Source organism: Pocillopora damicornis, chromosome 14 (assembly GCF_964200805.1).
Source record: "Pocillopora damicornis chromosome 14, jaPocDami1.2, whole genome shotgun sequence".
Lineage (NCBI taxonomy): Eukaryota > Metazoa > Cnidaria > Anthozoa > Scleractinia > Pocilloporidae > Pocillopora > Pocillopora damicornis.
This window is the reverse complement of record NC_142683.1, coordinates 10,074,121-10,101,466: the sequence shown is the minus strand read 5'-3', so window position 1 is coordinate 10,101,466 and position 27,346 is coordinate 10,074,121. Positions and strand designations below refer to the sequence as shown.

General features: G+C 37.2%; 1 protein-coding gene across 1 annotated transcript; it reads right to left on the bottom strand.

Annotated features, from left to right (window-relative positions):
- Positions 1-4: 4 nt before the first annotated feature.
- On the bottom strand, positions 5-26,834 carry LOC113683388 (uncharacterized). The gene is made up of 17 exons (XM_089193607.1): positions 26,628-26,834; positions 16,579-16,806; positions 16,075-16,278; positions 15,220-15,423; positions 14,590-14,751; positions 13,990-14,148; positions 12,666-12,819; positions 11,015-11,223; positions 9,840-10,059; positions 9,117-9,376; positions 8,371-8,533; positions 5,184-7,447; positions 3,123-4,356; positions 2,834-2,929; positions 1,733-1,989; positions 856-1,123; positions 5-732 (listed from the first exon to the last, which is right to left on the bottom strand). The coding sequence occupies exons 2-17, from the start codon at positions 16,768-16,770 to the stop codon at positions 728-730; spliced, it is 6,051 nt and encodes a 2,016-aa protein (XP_089049733.1). The 5' UTR covers positions 16,771-16,806; positions 26,628-26,834; the 3' UTR covers positions 5-727.
- Between the last annotated feature and the right edge of the window lie 512 nt (positions 26,835-27,346).

Here is a 27,346-nt window from a genome sequence, read left to right as displayed (position 1 = left end):
AATCTCGATTTTCTCATTTTAAATTTTAATCAGACGGACTTCTGCAATCTATCTCAATTATCGACTGCCCTCTAAATGTAGGGAAAAGGCATACTACTGTAAGTGCTGTTTATTCCATGCATTGCTGAGATCATGGTGCTATAGAGCCTAAAGAACCATTCTGATCGCACAGTGCGATTTAAACCGTGATTGAATGTGCTATTGTTTCATTGTATAAAAATTACCTCGATTACGTTTTAAAAGTATTGATGTATGAAGAATACTCTGAATAGCTCGCTAATTTACTACAATTGTACATAGTTTTCATTCAGTTATACATACAGATGGTACGTGGCAATAAAATCTTTTTGTCGGTCCATTAAAAGAAAGAGTAATCGAGTTCATGTTTCGAGCCCCTCTAAATGAAGTTTCATATTGGTGATAGTGTTTTGTTTCCCGAAGACATGTACACTTTTGTATAGTTACGATAACTTCTCACGGTGTAATGTTTTTTCTTTAAACCCCTTGTCATTTGGGTTGTATTTCTTTTCATGTGATACATTGGAAAACTAATATAATAGAACCTCTGAAATTAAATCTAAGCTTTTGAAGTTCACATTGGATAAATAAGACTGAAGGAAACTCTAGTTGGCCAATTTGCATCAATGGTCTGTATGCCTATGTAGTCATTCTGCAAGGCTGGGCTTTTCACAAGGGCCGATCAAAGTAACTGTAAGGGCTTGCCATTTTAACCTGTAAACACAAAAATCAGAACACTGTGATTAAACGGCAAGGTAGAAGATTGAGGGCCCTAGGTCAAAAATATCACTATAAGACAAAAATTACATTTAGTTGGAGTAATGTATTGCGCTGTACCTTGCACGGGTTGAAGGCTGACATAGTGCACCTCATGAATATGTCCCAGCACAAGAGGTTTGCTTTCGTCAACTGGAAAATGTGGCATAATGACTACATCATTGCTATTGGATAGACTGCTGACCACACGAATGCACGTTTCAAAGTAGTTTGCTGCGGCCCACAGAATCACGTGATCACCCCAAGCGCCATCTTGTTCCATGCATACGAGGTATTCAGTCCATGTTTGATGTCCATGGACGAAGTGAAACAGATCTGTTCCATCCGGCTGTAAGAAAGATCAGCGAAAGAAGGAAAATTAAAAGGATTGTTGATAGGAACTTGAGCGCGTGAAGTACGAGTCAGGGAGTAATTTTGTCGGAATGGTACGAGACGACCGTTAATTGGCAGTTTACTGTATAGTAACAAATTTGAGGATTGAACCGTCTTTCAATACCTCCGTGTATATTCCAAAGATTTTATAAACAACAGGAAAACAATAAGAGAGATCCATCATTGAGAGAATGACTATAATTTTGTTATCTGATGTAAGTTTCAAGGAACTTTTATGAAATTGAAATATCCAAATGACTTAAAACCGTGGAAGCCTCCTTCTTCGGACACCACACTAAGTGATGGATTAATTTCACTTTAACCAACATCACTGTGTGGCTTCTTCAATAATAAACTAAAATCTTTCAAGTTCCCCTTTCAACCAGGGGTACCAGCTAGTATCAGAGCTCCTGGAAAAGGACAATAACAGTACTTCACGTTGTGAACACTGGGATAGGTTCTAGTAGTGTAAGTCAAGTGGCCTGTTTTATCGCTAAACCTTTATCGTACTCCTTATAATAACATCACGTGACAAACTCTGTTAGAAATACATACATCAACTTACAAGTTTTGGGTTACTCCTGAGGTACTGGACTAAGTTCTGTCTTAATTCGCCATGTGGGATTTTGATTCCCTTAACAATTTCCAGTTGTTCGGACAAGGCAAAGAATATGCAATTTCCTAATCCTTCATTGTCAGATATTCTGAAACCCCTGTCGGATGCAATATTCCTCAGCCCCAATGATAGATCTGTTCTGCTCTTGACTTTGCTTGCATCGAGTTGTATCTGCTGAAGTTCCTGAATGATTCGGTCGAGAGAACCTAGAAAAGACAAGGTTTTTATTAATCTAAATGCATGAAAAAAGGGAAACCATCGTCTAGTGGAAAACAATCCTCAACCTACTAAGAGAAACTTTGAGGTAAAAAGGAAAAGAAGTGCTTCAACCACCAGACTACCGCTGTTTTCTCCAACAACTCAGCCTTAAAAAGGATGCTCCAGCTGTCAATTAAGTAACTTTTTAAGTTCGATATCTGCTCGTGAATGAATACACTGATAATTAAAAGAGAAGAAGCAGAGAAGAAAAATTAACGACGAAGTCTGTTCTCTGACAGATCCGAGTAACTGGAAAAAGGAGTCCAGGAAAAAAATTACAGGCTTCAAAAAATGAACTGATGTATTTTCTCTATCTTATGAATATGTAGTTACTTCAACATTGCGTCGAAAGACAATTGTATTGTGGATAGAACATAGACCAGTTTTGATAGGAACAGCATTTAAACTTTAGTTTCGTTTTGAGACAAAGCAAAAGAATGCCCCAAGTCTACCTGTTTCGGGCAACCTAGGGTAGTTTCTAATTAAAATTGGATGAAAACTTCAAATGACTAAAAGAAATAAATAACACTAAGCCAATCTGTCTGGATCAGAAAGTAAAAGAAAATCAAATTTGTTCATACACGTCTTATGTCTGCGACCGAAGAGTGCAGGGGTATAAACAAAAAAATGCGTCATTCGCAAGAAACATGATCAACAGTACTTCACAAAGTTTTCACGAAGCATAGCTGGCCTGAAGTCGAAAGTAAAGGAAACTGTTAAAGCTCCTTGCAACCTGTCTGTACTTCTTTGGGGATGTCAATTATCGTGTGTTATCAATATTTTATTACTCACTTGGGGTCAGTAATGAATCAACTGTTAGGTGTTCGGTTGACGTGTCAACAACTTCGACCTGCCGAGTTTTGAAACCTCTGTCTCGTCTTTTAGAAGCTAAAAAGATAGAAAGCAACTTTTATTTAATATCACAGCAATCAACAAGAGGATAACACAACTGATTACTATTCATGTTTAACATATTTTTTATATGAAGTATTCATGCTTTCCATCACAGTAAATGAGAGGCAGAGTAAGCCGAGTAGCCCTCTAAAACACTTTTTGAAGGACATTCAAAAAACATTCTCACCATGAACTATGTCCCTCATCTTCTCCAAGAGAATGTCACACTGTTTCTCCCAACTAAACTTCTCCTCATAGGAGCTCCTCAGTTGCTGAATATCTTGAAGTCGAACCGATCTTTCCCTCTGTTGGATGCCAGCAATTGCCTTTGCCCACTCCCCAGGGTCCTCAGACTCCACCACGAATGATTTGCCTGATGGTACGGTGCACAGTGCTTCACCAAATCCTGAGTTGCCACTGACAAGAATGGGAAGACCAGCAGATAACGCTTCTAACGCCGTCAAACCAAAACCCTCTGTTCTGGAGGGCATGATGCAGAGATCAACTTCACAAAATAGTTCTTTCAATTTCTCTTTGCTTTGAACGAACTTTCTCACGATCAGCTGGCTTTTATCAATTCCACTCTTCAGCAAATTTGCTGCAACCTCATCCTGTTTACCGTCAGGTGCACCCACGAATATGAGACTGTAAGACCTGTCTTTTAGCTCAAATATTGCTCTGGCAGAGATATCGTAGCCCTTAAGACTAAAGTCCTCTGGATCACCACGGCCGAACGTCAGTACCTTGAACTTATTACTCTCCTTTTCGGCCTGTTTTACGTCATAGAACTCGCGGAAAGTTCCAGGAGTCAGTTGAAGGATGTCTTCCTGACTCTTGCATGAGCGGAGCTGAGCAGAGAAAGCGTCTGTTAGCTTTGGTCCAACTGCTAGCACAGCATCTGCCAACTTGCACAACTCCACTTCAGTTAAATTCTTCTCTTCACCTTTGGAAATAGCCTTAGGATAGTTTTTGTGCATTGCAAGCTCTTCGGGTGCAGTGTGCACCACCTGAATCCACTTACAATTGTGAGAATCTCTGATAACTTGGGCTTGCCTACCAAGTTTTGCACCATGACCCAGCACAAAGTCAATGACAAGGTCTCTCGGTGGGAAACTCAACCAATCAAGAGGATCACTAAAGCCAACCAGTTTCTTAGCTTCCCGGATGGAAACATTGTGACTTGATGCCTTTCTCCCCTCGTCTTCAAAACAGGCAAACTGTGGGACAAGGAGAGTAACTTCCACCTCAGAGTGTTTGGCCAAGTGAATGGCAAGCTGTCTATTGATGGTGGACAAGCCCCCCATTGACGAACTCCACTCACTGCCCAGGAGAGTCACCTTCAATGCTGTGGCAGACTTCATTCGATTGATTTGACATGCTTCACCATGTGATCTAGCAGCTACATTTGAAGAGGACAAACCCTGAAGAAAAAAGGGTCAAATAAAGTTATAATAATTACATTAAAAAAAACTTTGGATGTGATCGTAAAAAATTTATGTTGATTAATACTTTACCAAGGAAAAGCACAAAAGTAAAAAAATTCAAAAATAATTCTGTCTTTTCAGAAATCCTCTTACTTATATTTGAAAACACAAAATCCCGCATACCATATCTTGATCAATTGTGGTACGGAAGACCCACAACTCGCGACAGGCAGATGGAAAAACTTACAAAAGATTTAAATGCTGCAATAAATACAACTGCTACACTCACACTACATTCAGATGGAAAAATATTGGTGCAAAATAGTGAGTGCATCATAGAACAAAACAAACATTCGTGCAATGTCACTAAGTCTTGAGTATGAATACAATTTGTGATGCAGTAAATAACATTTGATCTGCAATATTAGCAACCGCAGATAAGAAGCCTGAAAAAAATATCTGGCTTCCACCAGTGCACGGGCTCGAATCCCGTCGAAGCTTGAATATTTATTTGGAGCTTCCTTTTCTGCAAGGTTCATGGCTTTTTTTGAGCTTGAGCACTGTTATATAACAGTATGAAAGGCTGCAATACTAGAGAAGTGCTAAATTTAGAAAAACAAGAAGGCTGAAACTGTCTACAAGTAACCTTAGGTGCACCCGTTAGTGTTTCCAAAATGTTAAGACTGTCTCAAGTTATCTTTAGCATAACTATGCACTATTAACTATTCTTCTTTCTTAACGGTGACTTGTTGAGAGATGAATAAAATTAAAGCAATTATGATAAGTATGGTAATGTAAAAGCCGGAATATTATCATTTTTTAACCTTTTTTTCCGCACAGGAAATCCATGGATAGAATTTCTCGACCTGAATTCGGTTATCCACAGCGGCTACAGACTTGGTGCAAATGGCCTGCGTTTCATCGCCCAAATCTAACTCTGAAATGAAGTGAAGGCATTCTTCTTGCTTACAACCTTCTTCGTAATGGAGTTGACAGAGACTGATCGTGCGTCCACGGGAACAAACATGACATAAGTAGCACACATCACATCCAACGTTCTTCACCCAAAAGAACTTGTCCCAAACTTGATTAATAATCGAAGTTAGCTGGCTGCGGAATGCTTGAATTGAGGCCATATTCACCATATCAATACCTCCATTAGCACTGACGACAACCACCTCGATTGTGGAAGAATGGCAGAGGAGAACCAAAGAGAGACCTTGATTCGGAAAGTTGTTAAATCTGGCAAAATTATGAAAAAGTTGTGGCAGAGCAAAGCGGGGAAATTCTCTGCCACACCACAGAAGAAATTCTAGTACAAATCGTGGAAACAAGCCTGGAGGGACCCGACCTGTGTCAAATTTGATAAAAAGTGATGGAATTTTTGCAGATTCAACGAGATTACTTATCTCCTCTAGTGGACGCGTTCGCAACATAGAGGGCACTATGTACTGCTTGTCGGGAAAATCTTGTGATGATGGCCAAGGACACAACAAGCTGAATTTTTCCATAATTGCAATTAGACTTTCGTGGGCTTCCCTCTGAGAAATCAAAGAATTCCAAACATGTTTGAGAAGTTTTTCCTCCAAGATTCCTTCTCTTTCGAGTCTTTCCCAAAGATGGGCAAAGTTTTTCTCTTCGTGAAAGGTCCTGACAGTTATTACATTCTTGAACACATCAATCAACCACTGAATATCCAAGAAAACTAACTCACTTAATTCTGGACTGTCATCAAAGTGAATCAGAACTCGCAGATCGTGCAAAAAGTTTAGCACTGTTTGTATCTCGTTGTCGTTAATGTTGCAGTCTTTGGAAGCAATCTCTTTCGCTGTCACAAGAGAGATAAACTTGTAATCACTTTCCTTAAGGGCGCGAAGGGCCTTTTCGTATTTCAACCACTTAATCGGAATAGCCTCAGTTACGTGTGGTAACTCTTTAGAAACGACACGTACGCCATCTCGCAAGCGCACGATTTCTTCACATTCTGGTTTTGTGCCTGACTTAGTGTTATCAACACAAAACACATCAAACAAGTGGGCACCATATGGCTTAGTCCTTAGATCGCCAAATATTTCTTTGGCCAGTTCAACCGGATCACGTGCGCAATAGGGCTGATCAGCATGTGTGCACACCAGGAAAACGGCGGGAAATTTCTTAAAAGGCAACACCGTTTCAGGGTCCTCTAAAGCAGCCAAAGAACTCATCCAGAAGTCTAAATAATCGAAATTCGTTTTCAGATTGTATTTATCTGCATTGAACGTTTTGTGTACTCCTTGCTTCACTAATGGTGAGGCTTTGTCGCTTGGATTTCTACTTAGGTCATAAACCAAAAAGTAGATTGCTCTTCTTGTGAGAAAAAGGGGGTGCGTCACGTAATACACTGACTGTCCAGCAAAGTCCCACAGTATGGAATAGATGTCTTCTTTATCATCTTCCCGGCTGTCTTCTTTACCATCTTCCCAGTTGTCTCGAAGGTGCTTGGGAACTAACTTTGCAACATCTTCGAAATCCGGCAATTTTTCCCGCGTGGTGGTAAGCAGATCCTCATCTGGTTCTAATTCTGAAGGATTTCGTACTTCCTTGGTTGGTAAATGAGGTTCATCGTCAGTGGTATTGGTTGATGCTGGATTTCTAGGTGGTTCAAGAAGGTCTGCGTAACTTTTAGTCTCATTGGGTTCTCTTTCCTCTGGGGTGTCAGATACTTCATAGCCAGCTGACTCGGCTGAGCTTGTTCTTTTGACTTCAGCTATTTTTTCATGCGTCGGCAATTTGTCTGCAATCCACCGTGCTGCACTATGCTCAAATGAAGTAATTGTAGTGTCAAAGTTGGACTCCTCGTCTTTTTCTCCTGTCTTCCATATTTCGGTGGTTACTTTAAACTGATAACGATCGACCTCAATTCCCAGGGTGCTATCTTCATCGGGGTTGAAGCAAATCCCTTTCAAAGACTTCTTCACGCTGGTTTTACCGGACCGATCTTGTCCAACTATCATTAGAGGCACTCTCTTGACACAAGCTTGACCATCGGCTAAAGCATTTAAATAGGTTGCCAAAGCTAAAGGACCTCGAGCACGAATCGTTGGAGGAACTGCAACAAACGGAAAAGATACTCGTAGTTTAGTTATTAAAAACAATCTATTTTCAAGTTGTACTTTTGTAACCATCATTGAAATTGTGATGTTAGTAGCAATAGAATAAAAGTGCAAAGAAGCCCACGAGAAACCATAACGGGTTTAGCTACAAGGCTCCTTTTGACTCATTCTAACTCATTAGTTTATGACAAAATAAATGGCAGGGTACAAAAAGAAACAGACTCAATCAAAACCGTTTTTAATATAATTATGTGTAATGGATAACCGGGCTCAAAAGGAGTGAAAGGAATAAAAAAAAATGAACAACAAATTTTTATCAAAAGGAATAGTTTCAGTTCAGGCATTTTGAGAGCAAAGCGTATAAACATTTGGTACTGTTGGGAAACAGAAACCTTTGTTGGATATATCCTACCTGTGCGTTGAGATATACATTATCTATTGCAGATTTTAGACATCATTAACGCTAAGTATACTTGAATCTTGAAATATTGCCTCAGTGTGAGCATCGATGCACTCCTCAAAATTTTTCAGATAATTTTTCACAATATGATTGCAATTGCATGCTATAACAATGCTCACTTTACGCCCCCGAAATTCTCTGGCAAACAGTGCCTTGAGAAAAAGCCCTCATTGCTTGAATGTCATTCTTCTATTCCTCGTTCCATCGACCAGTGATTCTTCTTCATAACGAAAACTTTCAATAGTATCTTTGCTAATTTTTTTCAGTTCCACCTCATTTAGACATGCTGAAAAATTACATCAACACCAAAATTACAAACAACGCAAACTCTCACAATTTGGACATTAGTTTTTTTCTTTCTAACGATATAGTTAGGCTGTTATTTATGCAAGAGATGTATTTAGTTTTGACGATGCCATCGCCCATGCCTTGAGGTCTATGGCTCTTCATCAATTATACCTTTTCTTTCTATTCCATTGCGCTTTATGGCAGCAACAACAAATGATTGAACTTCCTTGACAAACTCGAGAAACTCTGGTAGCTTTTTCACTATATCTTCTGGTTGCCACTGCCCACTACTGAGCAGCCTGTCCCACTCTTCGCAATGTAGGTGTACATCCGTCTACCAAAAAAATCGAAGTGGAAAGAAATAATAATATAACCTGTCACTCTTCCAAGCAATGCCTTTCATAGGGTATAAGGGCGGAGATTATCATGGGTAGACAGCAGGACGAACTGTTTCACTAACGTTGTTTTTAGTGTTCAGTGAATAGCAAGCTACCTTAGTGAAAGGAATATACGATGATGAAAATAAATGACCTTGGAATCAACCCGAATACTTTCACAAGAACTCAACTAAGGAAAAGTTGCATTCTACGTGGCTGGGAAAATTTCGATTAAAAGAGTGCTGAAGTTTCACAAAAAGAGGGAGAGAGTTCAAGTTAAACCAACTAAAACAAGTGAACAGAATTCATTATTACAGCATATAAAGCTCAGTTGTTAAAAGTTAAAAGTATAAGAAGATAGTCTCGCCACTTCGAGGTTTCTTCACAATTTCTTTGATTCTGATGGATATCCAATATTGTTAAACAACTCATTTCATCGCTGTTTCAAAGTTTTCAAAATATTTCAAGAGTGAGTCAAGAAATTATGGCGAAAATTATGGAAATCATTTATTACTGGGCAAAATGAAGCAGAGTCGATACCGTTTTTCTAAATGCTCTATCTTTGACATCAGCCCTCCAAGATTTTTCTTTCGACAGGATGACAGTGAAACCAGGTTTAGACGTGTACACATTTCGTTTGGAAAGCCGCACATGAGTCAAATGAAATCCCTTGGGTATCGCCTTCTCAGGGAGTCTTAGGCCAAACGGTTCATCATCCGTTAAAATCAGCCCAGATAGATATCTTGCTAACACACGTATTACTTCTTCGTCGGGCGCATAATCTACCTTTTTGGCCCTTCCTGTTAAAATATACACCGAGAGAGAACTTTTCAAGAAGCTAATTAATCCTTTATTTCTCATTAGCAGGTCTTCTTTTGAGACCTTTTTGAACAAAATCGCGGAGGACATGATGTCACGATCATTCTGATTCCTAAACCCTGACTGCTGTTCTTAAATAAGGACAAAAAAAAGTATTTGAGAAGAAAGAGTGTAGCAATATTTTAAATTTTGTGGTGATGTAAACAAACTGCTAAAATATATCTCACAACATATCGGGTGAGTAGAAATAAAAAAAAAATCCATATTCGTTTTTCAAAATACGTCATTGAAGAAAACCAACGTCCTTTGAAATAAACTAAAATGTGGAAAGTCTTTATTTTTCTTGATTCAGTGTAGATTCCAAGACTGCAAGATATTTGAGAAATAGTAAAAGGTAATTCGTAGACTTAACATTTTTTTTATTTCATTACGCAACGAAAATACCTGCATGTTCATCGATTAAAAGTCTGCAGTCAAACTCGCACCCGGGAAACAAAATATCGGCTTGCAAATATCTCCGTGACCGGAGAACCACCCAGCCTCGACATCGTGACCGAGTGGATTCATCGGTGAAGTGGATCTCTTCCATGATGTTCCTGACGTCAGCGGCTGGGGTTGGGATATCTTTCAGCTTCTCCTTGGCATCTTTTTTCACTACCCAGACCTGAACAGAATGTATGAAAAGCTTTTGGAAAATCATTATTGAAACTAATAATGGATTCCTTAAGCTTTCCCATTCAAAATGTTTTGTTGTGTAGTTGCTGCGGCTTAATAAGTAGATATTTTACATAAAGCACGTTATGCACGCGGAAAGTTTGGAGAGCACGAAAGATGCGCAGGAGTTTCTCGAGACATAGCTGAGAGCAACTCTAGCTTCTTGAGTGCTCTCCAAACTTCCCAAGTGCTTCATATCTCGATGAACGCACAGCTGACGTATGAACCAATTGTTTTATAACATTTTCAACCCGATGGAAAATTTTTTTTCTCAACGTCATGGGCGTATACAATGAAGCACGCTCGCGCAATTGAATTTGATTACACAAATTTACTACCTATGTTATAAATGATAATATAATTAAGCTAGCTTACTACAAGGTTTTATCGTTTTGACACGAAGCAATCTAGTGTAGTCAGTACTTATTCAAAATTGTTAAGACCAGTTATGCTAACAAAGTTTAGCCGTTGTTTAACAAAACTGCATTCTAAACCATCTTCAATGTAGCCCAACCTTTTATCTGAACATTTACTTTTGTGAACAGTGTAAAGAGGTCCAATAGCTAATAGTGAAAGAACAATTATTTGATGAAATCAACGTTCCCTGTACAAGAGAATCCCTGAGGTCCACTGCTTCCTTGGGTAAGACCCATTGTAAGTAACCGGCCCTTAAGGTTTGTTTCAGCTTTCTTTTGATGCTGTTTCTGTGCAAGGAAACATCTTCGAAACTGCCCATAATGTACAACATTAAGAAGACCTTAGTTCATTCGACGTTCATTTCTTTATTCATCAGCCATTATTTTTAAAGTTTTCGTCGTGTGATGAATTGCTTACAGCATCATAAAAGCCAATGTTGGAATTGGGCGAGTCGCCGCCCATGTAATCAGACCCTTGAACTGACTAACCTTGCATTTCAGTTGATGACTGCATGGAGTAAGGAATGTTAAGTCAAATCTAGCGACGTAATCACGATATTCTTTCGGTGTATTTTCATAGAAATAATTCTCGAATAAATCTGCCATGAAATCCACGCCTTCTTGAAGTGCAACTTTCCAATAATCTCCATCGGCAGAATATTCAAATCTTGTTGTCGCGTCATCTATACTCCACTCTCCTGACGGAAAACAGAGCTTAATAGAGCTTAGTTTGTATTGTTGATAATCACAAATTTGAACAACTTTGATTTAAATGCTTGGGTGTGAAAGAGGAAGGAAAGGTATTGCGTTTGATTAGTAAATAATGATGATGATGAAAATTACAATTATTCCATACTTAGCGATAATAACAGTAATAATACACTTTATTATATCCATTTCAAATGAAATCGCCGTTGATCCTTGCAAATCTGATTGGCTCTCATCAGTGCGAATTATTTACTAATCGCACCATTTTATGCTCGTAATCGCAACTTTTTCCTTGCCAATGAGACAACTTCACTAAAACACAACAACAATCAGATTGCAGGGCTTGTTTTCAGAAACTAATCATAATGCTGGAAAATGAAAGGCAACTTTGCAAATTTGGAAACACCAGTTCAAAACTGGATCAATAAAATATTTTTATGATTAAAACAACCTGCACTTGAGCGACTGAATTTGGTGATTTCTAAGATGTGATAAAGTGGTAAACACTGTGTCGAGCAAGTTTGGTCTAACATTATACCTTTAATTCCTAGTCAAACTTTAAGATCTGATAATCCGTACAGAAAGTTTTTAAGTTTGCAAGCCTAGGAAGCAGTTTTGATAAGCTCTGGAGTTTTTTTCGGCGAAATAAGGGCCAGGTGTAGAGTTTCAACCGGTGAAATATATTTCGATTATGAAAACTTGACTTTTAATTCATCACTAACATAGTTTGACCGCACCACGACAAAAGTGGCAAAATCGAAAGACAACAACTTCGAGCCTAGTGAAATGATTCAAATACCGTCCAGCTTTTTTTTTTTACTCGTGGTTCACTATTTTCCTTCAACAAAATTTGTTTCTATTGCCTCAGCTTGAATTAAAACTTTCATGGAGTCCTCGTTAAAATTTACAACAAGTACTTGAAACGCTTAAACTTGGCAAAAACAATCAAATGAAAGCTGAAATCGCGGACAACAAAAATGGAATTGCCAAAAATCCTGAATGCACATTTAATTTGCGGATGGTTTTTCTTCTCATGTAAATAAGATTTTCAGTAGACTTTCGATAGTTTGTAGCTACAATTTCCTTGTAGAAAAAAATGCGACTTTCCTTCCGGAGAATTCTAGTCGAGAATTTCTGAAGTTCTTTCACTTTAACCGCGAAGCAAAAAGTAAAGGCTTAAAACGGAACCCAAACCTGTTAGTTAAACTTAATTTTAAACAGAAAATTTTATAATGCTAGAAAAATTAAATCTTTGTCGTTGCTTTTTTTGCGTTCAAAGTGTCTTCATCGTGTCCTCCAAGGAATTTTCCCCGTGTGGTTCCATTTCACAAGACGGGTAAGATGTTTTGGTTTTCTATGGGTATACAGATGTACATGGTATATTTCAAAACTTGAAACGGACACGTTTTCTTATGTCCTACCGGTTACCTACCTTCACTTGGTCTGCGGATCACAGCCGATCCAAAATGACACCAGATATCAGCCTTTACAGGATTCTTTCCTTCTTCATGGCTTTTCATTTGACAGAGTGATTCCAACACAGCGTCTTGAAGTTTGGACAAATAACGTGAGTCGCTCACAGATTTCTGATAACAAAAGAGTACAAAAGTTTCCTGCCTGGCTGACATCAGTATACAACAAAATTGGATGGTAACCATAATAGACTTGTTTTGCCAATCTTCATATCAATTATGATTACATGAGAATAAGGAAGATCTAGCAAAAATTTAGATGTACAATTGGCTTTTCTTCAGCATGGTCTGACTATAATAACAGCATTGCATTGCTTTATTCAGGATCTTTAATGAGGATACTTTCCTTGAACTTACTAGCGCCAAAAAGGTTTTTGGTGAGGATTTGTAGCTTCATTAGCTATGTTTTTCCTTAAACTTTCAGCTAGTCATTAGCACTACATGTAAGACGTCTATAAAAGAGAAGCACCTTTAACCCTCACGACTTCAGCCAACACCTGATATTAAGAAACAGAAACCGTTGACGAGACCCGGGGATTATTTTCAGACTGTACATAAGTTCTCTTTCTCGTGTTGATGGGAGGTTTATCGACAAAAACATTGAACGGTACATGAATAGAGCTAATTCTCAAAAACGGAAAGAAGACCTCGACAAGAAAATGGAAAAGAAAATTTTTTGATTGTTTGGGTTATTTCGATATAAAATGATTTTAAGGGGGCCGTCTTCTTGAGCCGGTTTGATCGTGGATGACAACATGAATTTTTGAGGGTTTGGGTCTCTGGTTTTATAGGCCAGATTTCCCTATACAATCAATTTTATACATTTATGATTGGGCAATCTCTTTCCAAAACCTACATCTCATTTGTTTGGTACCATGGAGAAGGAAGGCACTAAGAAGGAGATTCCACCAGATATCTTTTGTCGGTAACAAAACTTAATAATACAGGTGGCACAGATACTAGTGACTCAGTACTTTTCGTTGTGATCTTTAAAGAATGAAAACATCTAGTCTACATACATTTAATGGATAGGAGACCAACGGGAAGGCTGTGCAAAAGTCGCGAAAATGAATTCATTACGAAGATAGGTAGGGAACTTAAGCTTGCGACCATCAGAATACAAGTTCAACTCTCGAACACACTGCCATGATAAGTGTACATTACCTTGTCCAAAATGTTTTATATCAAGCCCATGATAAGGGCCTCATTTAGTGCCATGTAAAGTCATATAACACAAAGTTGTTATTGTTTTTGCCAACGATAAGTATATTAAGGACGACACACCTGTTGGCCTTCTTCACTTGAAGGTCTCAGTCGATACTGCCCCTCTTTTCCAGGCACTAAAACCAACTTCAATTTACAGTTTTCAGAGAGATTCCAGCCATCAATGAAGGCACAGTAGTTATAAAATTTGTTCCTCACCCCTCTCAGTTTTGCTTTAACCTGAAATTGAAGTCTTCCTTAGTGATTTTTCAAATCTTTGGGATCAGGAAAACCCAACTGTAGATGGCAGGATGACAAAGCCTTCCTTTTTCATTACTGACCACAGCATGCAAAGATTCTGTTACCAAGCCAGAAAAACGGACATCACAAGCCTGGGAGTAACTGCCGCACAAAAAAGAGAAACTTGATGATATCCGTGCTCCGTGCCTACCAATTATCACCTTTATATCCGCATGGAATTTTTTACTACCTCAAAAGTATTAATTGCTATTTCCCCCTGTTAGTCTGATAAATGAGTTGGAAAACAGGCCTATATCGCAGCCATGACAAACTACGCGTTACCTAACCACGACCCCATTTCGTTCCTTTTAAATTGTCCACTAATAATTTACTCGTTTGACACCTTGTTTAGACCTCAAATTGAAATATACAAGTGCAAACCTGTAGGCTGGATTCTTTTGAAGATTGTGGTCGGAACTGCGTATAAGACCCAGGGAACACTCGCTCCAGATTCAGTTTACAGTTCTCGGAAATATTCCGATCGTCAAAGAAACAGCTGACTGTATTGCTATTGTTTTTTGAGCCCCTACGTCTTGCTAAAGCCTGAAAATAATAAGCTCCTTTGTACGTTTTTAATGCTTTTCAGTCAAAGAAAGGGGATTGAAGGTGGTTACCAAATGTTACACTATTCATTTTTCTGCACCTGCAGTTATTTTAAACATCTGCCAACACAGATATACGTAGTAGATGTAGTAGTAGATTAAAAGAAAATAATAACGAAGGGGAGAAAAAGAGAAAAAAACGCACACGCACAGTTAAATATTGAGGAAAATCCTCTCGGGCACCTAGATAGAGGAAAAATTGGTATGCTTTTCAGCTTGAGCATGTGCAAAAATATCTGGAACACGTACAAATAACACAATTGCACCTCTGGTAATAGTATAGCGAGAAAAATAATTACGACATTGTCGTAACGAACAAAATTGGTTAGAGTTAAAAAAAAAGACTCAAAGAATTGAATGAACAAAACTTACTGATTGAGGGCAAACAAAATTTATCCAAACTACCTACCACTCTGCTTTTAACAAGCAACTTCGCTTGATCCCTTTGTTGCTTGGTTCCCTGAGTAATATACACCTCTCCTCTTGCACGAGTTACTTTTGCCCCTGTTTCTTTGCTTATCTCGAGAAGACTAGCTCCCTGCTTTCCAATCACCAAACCTTTGTATTCGGTTGGAATCTCCACTTTCTCCCATCTGGTTACCTCTTTTTCCTCCTGTGTAGAAAAAAGACGGTGACTTGAAGCAGTCAGTAGATCTAATCTCAACAGCATTCGTGGACATTCTATAACATTCGAATGAACAAAACGAGTCTAATTGTGTTCATAATCACCTTCGTTCATTGACGAATTCATACTCTGTAATTACCTTTTGAACATCCAATCAGGAAAGGACTTACCCGATAGAAACTAATCTGGAGCTAGAGGGTGTGGTATCCAGTATTCTTTTTAGGTATTTTATTTTGTTACCGCGTCGTTTATGAGAAAAACATCAACTCACCACTTGCAAGTTGTTATTGAATAAACCCTGTCATTTTTTTGGAGCACGTGCAACAATTACAAGTGTACCCTTCTTGAAGTAGGGTACACTTGGTCATTTCTTTACTTTTTCTGTATTAACGTTATCGAGTATGATAATGAGAACCACATCTGGCATGCTTTTGAGCTTGAGCATGTGCAAAAATATCGGGAACACGAACAAATAACACAATTGCACCTCTAGTTATAGTACTGCAAGAAAAATTATAACGACATTGTCGTAACAAACAAAACTGGTTAAAGCTCAATAAAAGACTCACAGAATTTTCTACCCTGCGTAACTGACGATTTATTGATTGAGGGCAAACAAAATTTATCTAAACTACCTACCACTCTGCGTTTAATAAGCAACTTTGCCTGATCCCTTTGTTGCTTGTTTCCCCGAATAATATACACCTCTCCTCTTTCACGGATTACTTCTGCCCTTGTTTCTTTGCTTATCCTGAGAAGATTAGCTCCGTACTTTCCAATCACAAAACCTTTGTACTCGGTTGGAATCTCCACTTTCTCCCTAGTGGTTAGCACCAGTTCCTCCTGCGAAGAAAAAAGGCGGTGACTTGCAGCTCGCGTGTCAATAGATCTAATCTAAACAGCATTTGTGGACACTCAATAACATTCGAATGAAAAAACGAGTTTAATTATGTTCATAATTACCAACGTTAATGAAAAAATTCATACACTGTTCAACAATTACCTTTCGAACATCTAATTAGGAAAGGATTCAGGTCATAGAAACTAATCTGGAAATAAAGGATATGGTATCCAGAATTTTTCTTTTTATATGGGTATTATATTTTTGTTATTGCATCATTTATATGTAAAATATCAACTCACCTCTTTTTCTAAAATTAGTCTTTTTGCAGTTTCTCTCTGCTGGTCATTTCCGCTAACAGCAACTCCTTCTTCTCTATCTCTGGATGTAATTATTGCTCCGGATCTCTGTCTTATATCATTCAACACGCTTCCATCCCTTCGAAAGACATGAATCTTGAATTCTTTGGATACTGGCACATATTCACTATCCATATCCAGCCTCTCTTCTCGTGCGTTTCAATTGATCAACTGAAATCCAGAACGATTCTAATCAGCTGACAATTACTGTAGCCTCATGCAATGGAAGGTTTATTCGCGACAAAATAAAAAAAATAATTAAACAAAAAAAAAACAAACAAACAAAAGCGAATAACCAAGTTCTCCAATCGTGATTCCTAAGCGTCATTATCATTTCACTTTCTAACTTTTCCAGTCATGGCTTATTTTGATTTGACATAGACTAGTAAATTATTACGATTTGACGGTCTCTCGTTGAAGTCAATTCTGATACAGCCATAAAGCTGGGAGAAAATCCCCAAACAGGCAGCAGCTATCTTTCTAATGCAGCATAAGAACAACAAGTCATGGCAATGTCTCCATCGAGAGATCTATAAAATCCTTCATCGTGTACTCTGATCGTCATGGCGAGACTAGTCCTGGGAAGGACTGTTTATTTAATAGTGATGTTCTCACAATCAATCATCATCCGTTTGATAGCATCAGTATGAGTGAGACATGGCTAGAAAACAACTAACAAAGAACACACGAGTCAACCGATTTGAACCGTGATACAAGTACATCAGGAATGAACGGCACTTCTCTGAATAGCCTGAATACACTTTTATTGAAGATGAAAAATGCTTACCAATGAGTGAAACATACGGTGTTTATGACCCAAATGTTCAACGCAATGCTGCAAGACTGCCTGGAAAGACATGCCCCTTTGAAGGGTGTTAAGATAACCCGTCCTCCTGTGAACATACGCTCTCTTTCTCTTCAAGAAAGATGGAGATATATACTGGGCGGGACATGTCCACGTCTAAAGTTTCTTAAATGGCCAACACTGCATCAAAGAAGATTTGAAGCCTTTCTTCGCTTACGGACATTGGCCTAAACATCTCAGAATTTTTTATTTTCGCAAATGATTTTCGACGCTTGAGAGCTAACCACTGTTTGAAACTCAAGTCTGCATCCCCATCTTTAAATAGTTTAGATATAATTTTTATACGTATAGTTGTTAAATTTCCGAGGCAGACAATTTTAACATTCATAGCGAAGTTCGCAGCGCGCGGCGTAGCCCATAATTACAGGAAATAACAGTAACCCGTCAAGCCAGAAAAATTTGGACTAACGACCATACGACCGACCGTACAAGGTCCTAATTAAGCAATGATAGCGAACGGCGTGAGGAACTTTCTGTCATTCTATCTTCAGTTAACAATCGCAGGGTTTACTCTATTCATTTTAAAAAAACCGCGCTTTGTCGAAGATGTGTTGTTTTACACTTGAAATGAAGTCTCTGAATTTGATAGTCATCACATTTTGCAAGAAGCTTCCGAGGAGTTATCGTGTAATGAAACGGAGTCCTAGCAATTTGAGCTCATTAGCACGCTGGTAAGCACATGGTTAGCGTAACTAATTGTTGCTTACAGTTTTCGAATTCAAGAGCAGTTTTGGAGAATTCACGAGTCCGTTTCTGTAACCTTCCTGGATATTTTCTGTTGAATTCATTGAGTTACAATCTCGGAATTTCATAGGTGACTATGAACGATAAACTCGTATCGACACCATCATTAAAGCACATTTCGGGACGTTTTGTCGACACATCATCAGTTTACAATTCGTGCACCATTTTTGTCACCTGCTTGTTTATTTTCTTATGAATTAATTGAGTCACAACCTCGGAATTCCATTAGTAATTAAAACGATAAATCCGTATATAGGTGAAGCACATTTTAAACTTTCATTACCATTTTAGGAAACTATACTTAATTAACCGTTGATTCTCCATAAATTGGGCAAGCATAACTCAGTGATTATTTTAATATTTTGTAGCCTCGAAAGCCCGGCTTATGAGTCTGGAGGTATTAAACTTGATATATTTGATACACAAGGCATCCTTCAAGGGGGAAGGTTAGAATAAAATTGCTCTTACGACCGTACATTGTACCCGGTGTACATATGTAGATAATAGCTCAAAAATTCCTATTATAGCTGTACTCAGAAGCATAGACGTGCAGGTAATATGCTTCTGCTTTATTTTATTGTAATGGGTTTCTTTTTGTGTAAAATGTATCCATCCTTTAGTGTCCTCCCTAACCTGCCTGCGAATTATTAAATTTCATGTTTTAATTCAAGTGTGAGAAGATAAAACAGAAGTGTTGCAGAGTTCTCTTTCCGGATTCAATTCAGGTGAGCATATCAGTAAACTAGTTTAAGTCATATGCTTCTCCTGAATCTTTAATTTTATTGCCCTGGTTAAAGCCTCTTTAAATCTCTGTGTGCTAGCTAATGATTAAAATCTTAATGAATAGATATGCCATATTTTGGCATTTGTTTTTAATTCCATCTTTGAGTTTTTAGCATTTCCTTTTAGAAATTCATAACTGGCATTGCTTTTTTATCCTTGAAAAGGGGTATTACACATTTCTTTAACTAAAGTCTGGATTGTGTAGTAGACTTAATTTCAATGAGTTTGAAACTTTATTCCGCTACATAAGAACACTTTACTGGAATATAATGTTATGATTTATTCATATCGTGCTTCATTATAGTTTGTTTACAGGGAAAGGTATTTCTGGAGCACAATTAAAGGAGGCAGGTCATTAAAAAATTATAACTTTCGATTCGGGTAATTATTTGAATATGTAAGTAATATTTGATACACCTTGGCTTGCAATTCTGATGATTACAGTTTGCTTGAAATTTCAGTCACCATGCAGGAACCTTCCACAGGACATGTACAGTCATACAGTGAGATAACTATAAAAAAATGCATTTGTGTTGGTAGAACTATTGTAGTGACAGAAATTAATGATTTCCTGCAAGCATGAATGTTTGGGAGATGTTATGCTGGATGCATAGGGCTGGTTTGATGATTGTAATGTGTATCTTTTAGTTTCAATCTTCCAACTTTCTATTAGTTGTAATTGTTTACCATATCTATTTCTCCATTCCTTAAGCCCTCAAAAGTTGAAGCAGGTCAGTCTATAACCTGACTTCCTTTGTTTAGAATTGTGTGATTATATAATTTTGCTGTGTAAGTTGCCACATTGTAACATGTAATATTATTATTTAGATTGTATTAAATACTCTTGCTCAAGCCTTCAATAGTGCATGGTGTTTCTAACCAACGCTCATTCCCAGACTAAACATTAAGATAATGAATTGGTCACAAGAAATGTGAGTTTTAATTAATGTGTTTAATTTAACCTGCCTCCTCCCCTGCAATGTTTAAAGGGCACATAGATGAAGAGAACATTTTCTGTATTTTGATGCAAGAAAGTTAAATTAATTGGCATCAACATAGTGCACAAAGTAAGAATATAAATAACTTGGCTTTATAGGTTAAAAAAGTTAAAATTTGTACAGACCATATCTTACTTTTTATCCTCCTCTAGATATTTATTAAAATAACATAGTCACTATGAGTCTCATTCACTCTCACTGTTCACTGAGCTTGTGGAAAGATGATAGCCTCAATATTTTTTTACACATGAAAGGAAAGCCTGCCCCCTTACCACAGATGGTTCTTTTGTGCATGAGCAAATTTCTATTTTCAAAGCACTCTCTTAAGTTTAAAATTAGTGGCACACCCAGGGTTGTGGTTTGCCACAAATTCTTGATCATTATTTTCTTGTAAAACAGTAATTTTTAGTATGACGTTTCATGATGATAGTTTCCAAGTTTAAAAAAGTCACTGCCTACTAAAATCCTCAGTCCCTTTGCCCTGACAGCTCAACTTCAGCAAAACATTGGCAACACTATGAACTGTAGTTTTATGAAAATTCCATGAATTTCATGTGAAAAACCCATGAAGATCATTTCATGGCCCATGAATACTGCAAAATGAAATTTCATGGGGTTATTTTTAGCCCTGAATTTTCCATGAATTAGGGGAATTTTTTTCATGACCCATGAATTTCTTCAAAGTCTATTTTTATGACCCATTAATTTGCCATGAAAGTCACCAGAATTAATTTCATGACCCATGAATTTCTTCAAAGTCTATTTTTATGACCCATTGATTTGCCATGAAAGTCACCAGAATTAATTTCATGACCCATGAATTTCTTCAAAGTCTATTTTTATGACCCATTGATTTGCCATGAAAGTCACCAGAATTAATTTCATGACCCATGAATTTCTTTATATGCCAACTTTCATGAACCATGAATTTCTTCAAAGTCTACTTTCATGACCCATTAGTTTCCCCAGAAAGTCATCAGAATGAATTTCATGCCCATGAATTGCAATCAAACAGCATTTCATGGGCTAACAATTTATTTGTTTTGGGAGAACAAAATTAATGGGCCATGAATATTCCCTGAAATCTGTTGCCCGTGAATTTCATTGATGAATCCATAGGCCATTAAAAGTGGTATTAATGAGTTCATCACAGTCACTGATTTATCAACGAGCTGACTTTCATGATCCATGGAACTGACTTGTTATAAATTTATCCACTGATGGAATTTTGGTGTACAGCGCGAAAACTGTCGAATGAAAATGTCCCTATCTTAAGTGGCCTTTGTTAACGTAAAATGTACAGGAAATCACAAAACAACGACTAAAAGCGATGGATCTTCAATTTGCTCCTTTGTTGAGACAAATGGGGCTGGAGGCAATGACCCAGATGTTTGATCCTTGATTTTTTGGGGCCTTTTTGCCTTCGCCATGCCTGGAAGACTTTGTTGAATTTTTTCTGCCTCACTGCTGGCTTTGATTGTTAGCCATGACTCTGGAAACCTGTTCAAGGCCTTCTCTTACATTCTTACGGCTGAGGAATCTTCTAGGGCTTTTCCAGTAAGGCACCTGCAGAGTACAGATGCTTAAGTTGCACAGCAATAGTACGCATTGCATCTACACGAAATGTGGAACAAAACAGTGAAAAATCAATCACTTTGTCACCTCAATTTGGAACTTTGAATAGTGTGCAAATGTAACCTGAAAAAAATGCTATTTTTACCTCGTTTATAGAGTCGCCGGTTAACAGAGTCAGGCCATCTTCTCAGTCGGGATGAAACGTTACCTTCATGTATTCATTGAGATCGCCTTCTACAACATCGTTGTTGATTTCGTGATCGCTTTCACAGGAATCACTGTCGATATCAGCTCTGACTTTCTTGGACTCTGATGTCCTGTCAATTGTTACTTGCTTCGAATTCCAAATACCGAACAGCTTTTTGTGCTGCTTTATTTTGTAAGATTACAGACGCAGCGACGATACCTCTTCGGAGTCATTTCGTAACGTCGAACACGACAACCTGTGAGGTCACTATGTGACCGCTGACCTATGATGGCTGCGATGACCTAAGGTCACCACGTGAAAGTACACGTGATTTACGAAGAAGTGGCGGTTTTTTTCGTACCTCGAACGGAATGGTTCCATTCCAATTGCATTTCTCGTAGTTTTTGTGTAGCAGTCTCTTTTTTTCCAGATCAACGCAATGGACCGTCTGAAAAGTTTTTTCAAAGAGGTTTCCTTAAGATGAAGTTATCGATATGCATTACAACGTGAAGGGGTAAGTTCAAGCTTGGTCATCTTATTACGCGTAAACATCGGAGCGCGCGCGCGCAAACTATTGATTTAACTTGAAAATTTTTATTCTGTGATCATCTGGCGAAACATCACAAGAGTTTGTATGGAAATACTTACGACCGTTCTTAGGAATAATAAATAAAGTCAAATTCTGAATACGAAATACCTCACCTCACTTCCACAGTGCGTCGCTTAGTATCTGACGGCTTCATGTTGAAAGGAACCTGTTTTGGCGAGTTATCCATTTCTAGGTTTACTACGTACATAAGCAAGGCTCTTAGATAACTGATGATGTTCTCCCTTTATTTTGCAAACAGTGAAGAGTGTTGGTCTACAAAACTGATGAAAGGAAATGCAAACTTGCTAAAGCAGCCTATCTTGGTCCAAATGATGATGAAGATGCAAATAGTAATGATAACCGAAAGAAGGATGGCACATTCAGGTGGCCAAAACAGAGAGACACTGACATAGTCAGCCATAGATATATCTTCACACATGCAAGAGTGCAGAAAGTTGGTAATTGTTTTGTTGTTAGTTACCTTGAGAGTATTGATCACAAGTGTAAAACATATCAAGAAATTTACATGAATGCTGTTTCATAAATAGACATTATAATAACTGTCCATAACATTTTTATACATGATATTAGACGAAGGAAATGATATTTGAAGTTTAGACAAAAATACATCAAACCAGTGAGTATATTTTCAATAATTTCGTCCAAATATTTTTCACATCAAATTTATTTATAATATACCTTCAAAATAGTTTAAATAAATAGAAATATAGGAGCAGAATCTGTCTCCACAAGGAAAATCAGTGATATCAAAATGGAGCCAAAAATCATTAACATCTTAATTTTATGCAGAAAATTTCATACCAACTTTTTTTATTTAAGAAAGTGTAAACTGAATTATCACAATTTTGGAATCCTAAAGTAATATTTATGTACAGCTGGTGAAACAAAATAAACTATCAGAGAATCCAGACTTCTGGTCATGTCTTTCATGTACAACAGGACCAAGAAGTTTCACAGATAGGTTAGTTCTTCAGTGTATAATTTAAGTGATAGTGTATGTATTACAGTTATGGTATACTACAAGCTATACACTGAAGTACAGTCTTTGGTACAAGAAAAGTGAAGAATTTTTAATTCCAAATTCACAGGGTTTCCAAAGAATTTTCATGGTGCTTGCATATTCCTAACAACCCCATGAAAACTAACTGGCAATTAACTTTCATGTGCCATGAAAAAACCATGTAGAGGCCATGAAAATTCAAGGAAAATTTTCATGGTCAATGAATTTTTTACATATTCACAGGATATTCATGGGTCATGATTTGCTGCAACCCATTAAAAACTAGTGAACTTTGACACCATGAAATTTTGGGCTTGAAATTCATGGGTTTCTCAGTACCTTTGAAAAGGCCATGAAATGCCATTTTCATGGGTATTTCATGGCTTCTAGGTCACTTTACTCAATATTTCATGGGTCGTGAATATGGAAATTTTCACAGGTTTTTCATGGGATTTTTCAGGTCTTTTTTATGGCATTGAGACCATGAAAATGTCATTGATTTAACCATGAAAATCCTGTGAAAAATCTGTGAATTTACAATGAATTATTTCACAAGATTTTCATGGGTTTTGAGTTCATAGTGGGAGCAATTAGCAAATTAATGATACAAACAAGAGAGCCGATTCCCACATACACCCTCCTGAGTCCTTTTAGCTTATTTTTGACGTGGCATTTTAGATATGGTGTACATGCCACAGATTTCCTATATTCTTGGCTAAGTATTTTGTAATGGTGTTTACAAGTTGTGGAAAATGGTTGGGTTGAAACATAATACAGAGATTTGCCTGTAGATAGTCACATGAAAAATTTTTACATATCAATAAAATTTAAGGTTGTGTTTCATGTTAACATGTTGCAAAAACTCCACCTTCCATTAAATGCAATTATTAGCAAACATGAGAAAATACCATCTAAAACTTTTCAACCCTTTTAACATAGCCAATAACAATATCAACTCAACTTTTAGACTAAAGGGAAAACTTGATTGATGTTTGGAATTGATTTCCAAGATGTAAAGATGAAATCCAGGTATTATCTCAAGTTTTCTACAAATGTCTTCATGGTCCAATCCTAAGCCCTCTTCATCATCAAGTTTTAAGTACAATATTCTTGTTCTAGCTTGTCTTCCTTTAAATCAAACTTTTGCAATGCAAGAAACATGTTAGAAAAATTGCATATTTCAGTAGTAAGATTTGCTAGGATCATGGATAGTTGGCTTAGAGACACCTACATTAGATGCAATTACAGCAGAGCTTACCAAATTGAGTAATAGAAAAAATCTCAAAAAGATACCTTGTTTTTCCAGCTAGAAAACAGTCATGAAGAATAGAATAGACAAAAGAAAAAAGTAAAAAAAAAACAGGTTTAAACACCAGTTGAAAATGACTTATCTTTTTAATTTTCAACCCTTATCAGAGGAGGTTGCAACGTTTGGAAAAAACAGTGGAGCAAGCAGTCATACCCAGCAACTTCAAGAGAAGATTTAGAAGAAGCCAATATGATTTACTGTGTTGTTTTACTGAGTCACTGTTCTCACGTGTATACTCTTCAATCAACCAGTAATGTCTTGACATGAAGTAGTTTACCATTGTCTCTTGTAATTTTGGTTTATTTTCCCAAACCAAAATTATCAGTCATACTCAATAAAATACAATTTCAACTGATGCAGACATCATACACTTCATCTGAAGAACAAAACATACCTAACCTATCTTCAAAAGAAATCTACATATTAAGAATAGACTCAAATATTATCTTACATGCATTTTGTGTGAACATTTAAGTTACCTGAATGTGACATTGCTCTGTTTTAAAACAGATATAAATGTTTTATGTTTTAATTACTTTCAGGAGGAGATATAAACTAGAAAGGGATTACCTACTTCATCTGTGAATAGAAAGTTATTAATATTGTCTATAAAATTCACTTAGCTTTAAAAATTAACTATTTATGCAGAAAAAAAAATTTTAAAAAGGAAAACCAAACATTTTTGATGTTAGGTCATCATCATCATTATCATGATGACCTAGTTGCTAAAATATTTGGTTTTTAATTCTGTGATATATACTTGCCCCCTTAATAGCTAATTAACTAGTTAAAGAGTTATAAGACTGCATAAATTGTATTGGAATTATCTTTAACTAGTAGTGGACAATGATAACTTCATGAATTGTATGACTTTAGATTCTGGATGAAGAGCAGGAACATGTAGTCTAGAATGCCCAAAAAATTTACTATTATTATCATCATCATCATCATTATTATTATTTATACTTAATTGGCATAAAGCTGGTTAAGTCTTACAGACACTAATTTCATGGCAAAACTAAGCAAACAGTTAACACACAACGGACTTAAAACATTCTATTGAAAACAACTCTACACTCGACTTTGATAAGGACTTCCAATAAAGTTGTTGAAAAGTCAGCCGCTACTACCAATATGGTCCTTCTTAGAACCACCCAAACTACACAGTCAAATGATATCCCTGGGTTCAAACCATTTAGTGTATTAAGACATGTACAATTTTAAATTTGATTTTTCTTGAGTACAAATAAATGTGGTGAGTGTAAGTCTTTGAATAATAATCTTTGCAAGCAGTGACCTTAAACTGTGATATTTAAGTTGAAGTGCTAAATCGTAATTTATAATGCTTCCCAAGTTATGTTAAGCTATAAAAGAGAATAATTCAAACAATTCTAAAAATTCGAGTACTTTCGGGAGGGCAAACGATATTATTTAGCTGGATAATTCTGCAAATAATAGGAAAAGTAAACTGAAAATTGACAATTAAGTAAAAAGTTACTACTCGTTTCAGTTGCGTGAATAAGTAGCTACAAGTTTGGTAAATTTACCTATTCACCGAAACTGATTGAAAGTTACCAAACAAGACCTTAAGATTTAGTTCATCAGTGCTTGATCATCTACGGTTAAAGTTAATCTTTGTCGAAAGATCAGGCGCTTAGTAACAATCAGCAATCACATTTTAAATATATTGAATGGCAATGAAGATCTGAGCGTCCATCGCTAGAGAAATGTTCCCACCGATTCGTATTTAATAACGCAAAGAAAATGCTGCTCGGACGTCAAACACATCTGTGTATTTTCCTGTTTTCGCCAATAAGGTCTTTCCCTCCATAACTTAAATACGAATGTGAAATGATTCTACGTAAATAATGTAAGAAGTTACCATGCCATCGCCTTATCCTTGAGTAAATTTGAATCTTACCATTGTCTCTGGTGGTGGTTTATGTTTCATTGTCAGTCGTCAATTTGAAAACGGCTGTAATAGCTCACTGGTCGATCGGTTCTCACTATAACCTTTTGTAGCTTGGTTCACTGGAGAATAGATTGTTCAGAACTGATATGTTTGAGAGAATCGAGCTGCATTGCACCTAGAACTACTTCCGTCATGGCCGAATGATGCCTGGCGATCGCAAGGCATGATGGAATCATTGCATATTGTCATCACAGAGAAGTATTGGTTTATTCTATCCCAGGAAATGGAGACTTAGTTTCCGTAAATATTGGTTTAAATTCACATTCGTTTTCACTTTTACATTGTTCGCATGTTTTAACGAGTCTTGGCTTGAAAAGGGTTTAAACACTGAGTGTACCAGGAATTTATGGAGTAACCGACACGGCACGACACTATTCTTAATTCCTTTAACACCAAGATCATTTCTTCACTGCATTAGCTAGGTATAGACTACATGATAAGCTTAACTTTACACGCATTTTGATACAGCCGCATAGTATATTTCGCTATTAACAATATTTAACTTCGTCATGTTGCCCTGCTTCTCTTCAGTAATAAATCACTGAAGAATGAGGTAAGACCAGTTGTGAATCCATTTGTCGGTTAGAGACCTAGCGCATTGGTAACGAATCGCTTTAGCAGTGAATATATTACACTTTTTCGAGGCAGCATATCAAACTCTTTCCCCA

Bases quoted from the DNA above. Each gene is read 5' to 3' on its own strand.
- LOC113683388 (XM_089193607.1), bottom strand. From the start codon at position 16,770: ATGGATAGTGAATATGTGCCAGTATCCAAAGAATTCAAGATTCATGTC. The intron at 12,820-13,989 runs GTGTGTCGTCCT...TTTTGTTATCAG, and splicing joins CAAGTGAAGAAGGCCAACAG to AAATCTGTGAGCGACTCACG. The intron at 1,124-1,732 runs GTAAGTTGATGT...TCTTTCTTACAG, and splicing joins TCAGGAGTAACCCAAAACTT to CCGGATGGAACAGATCTGTT.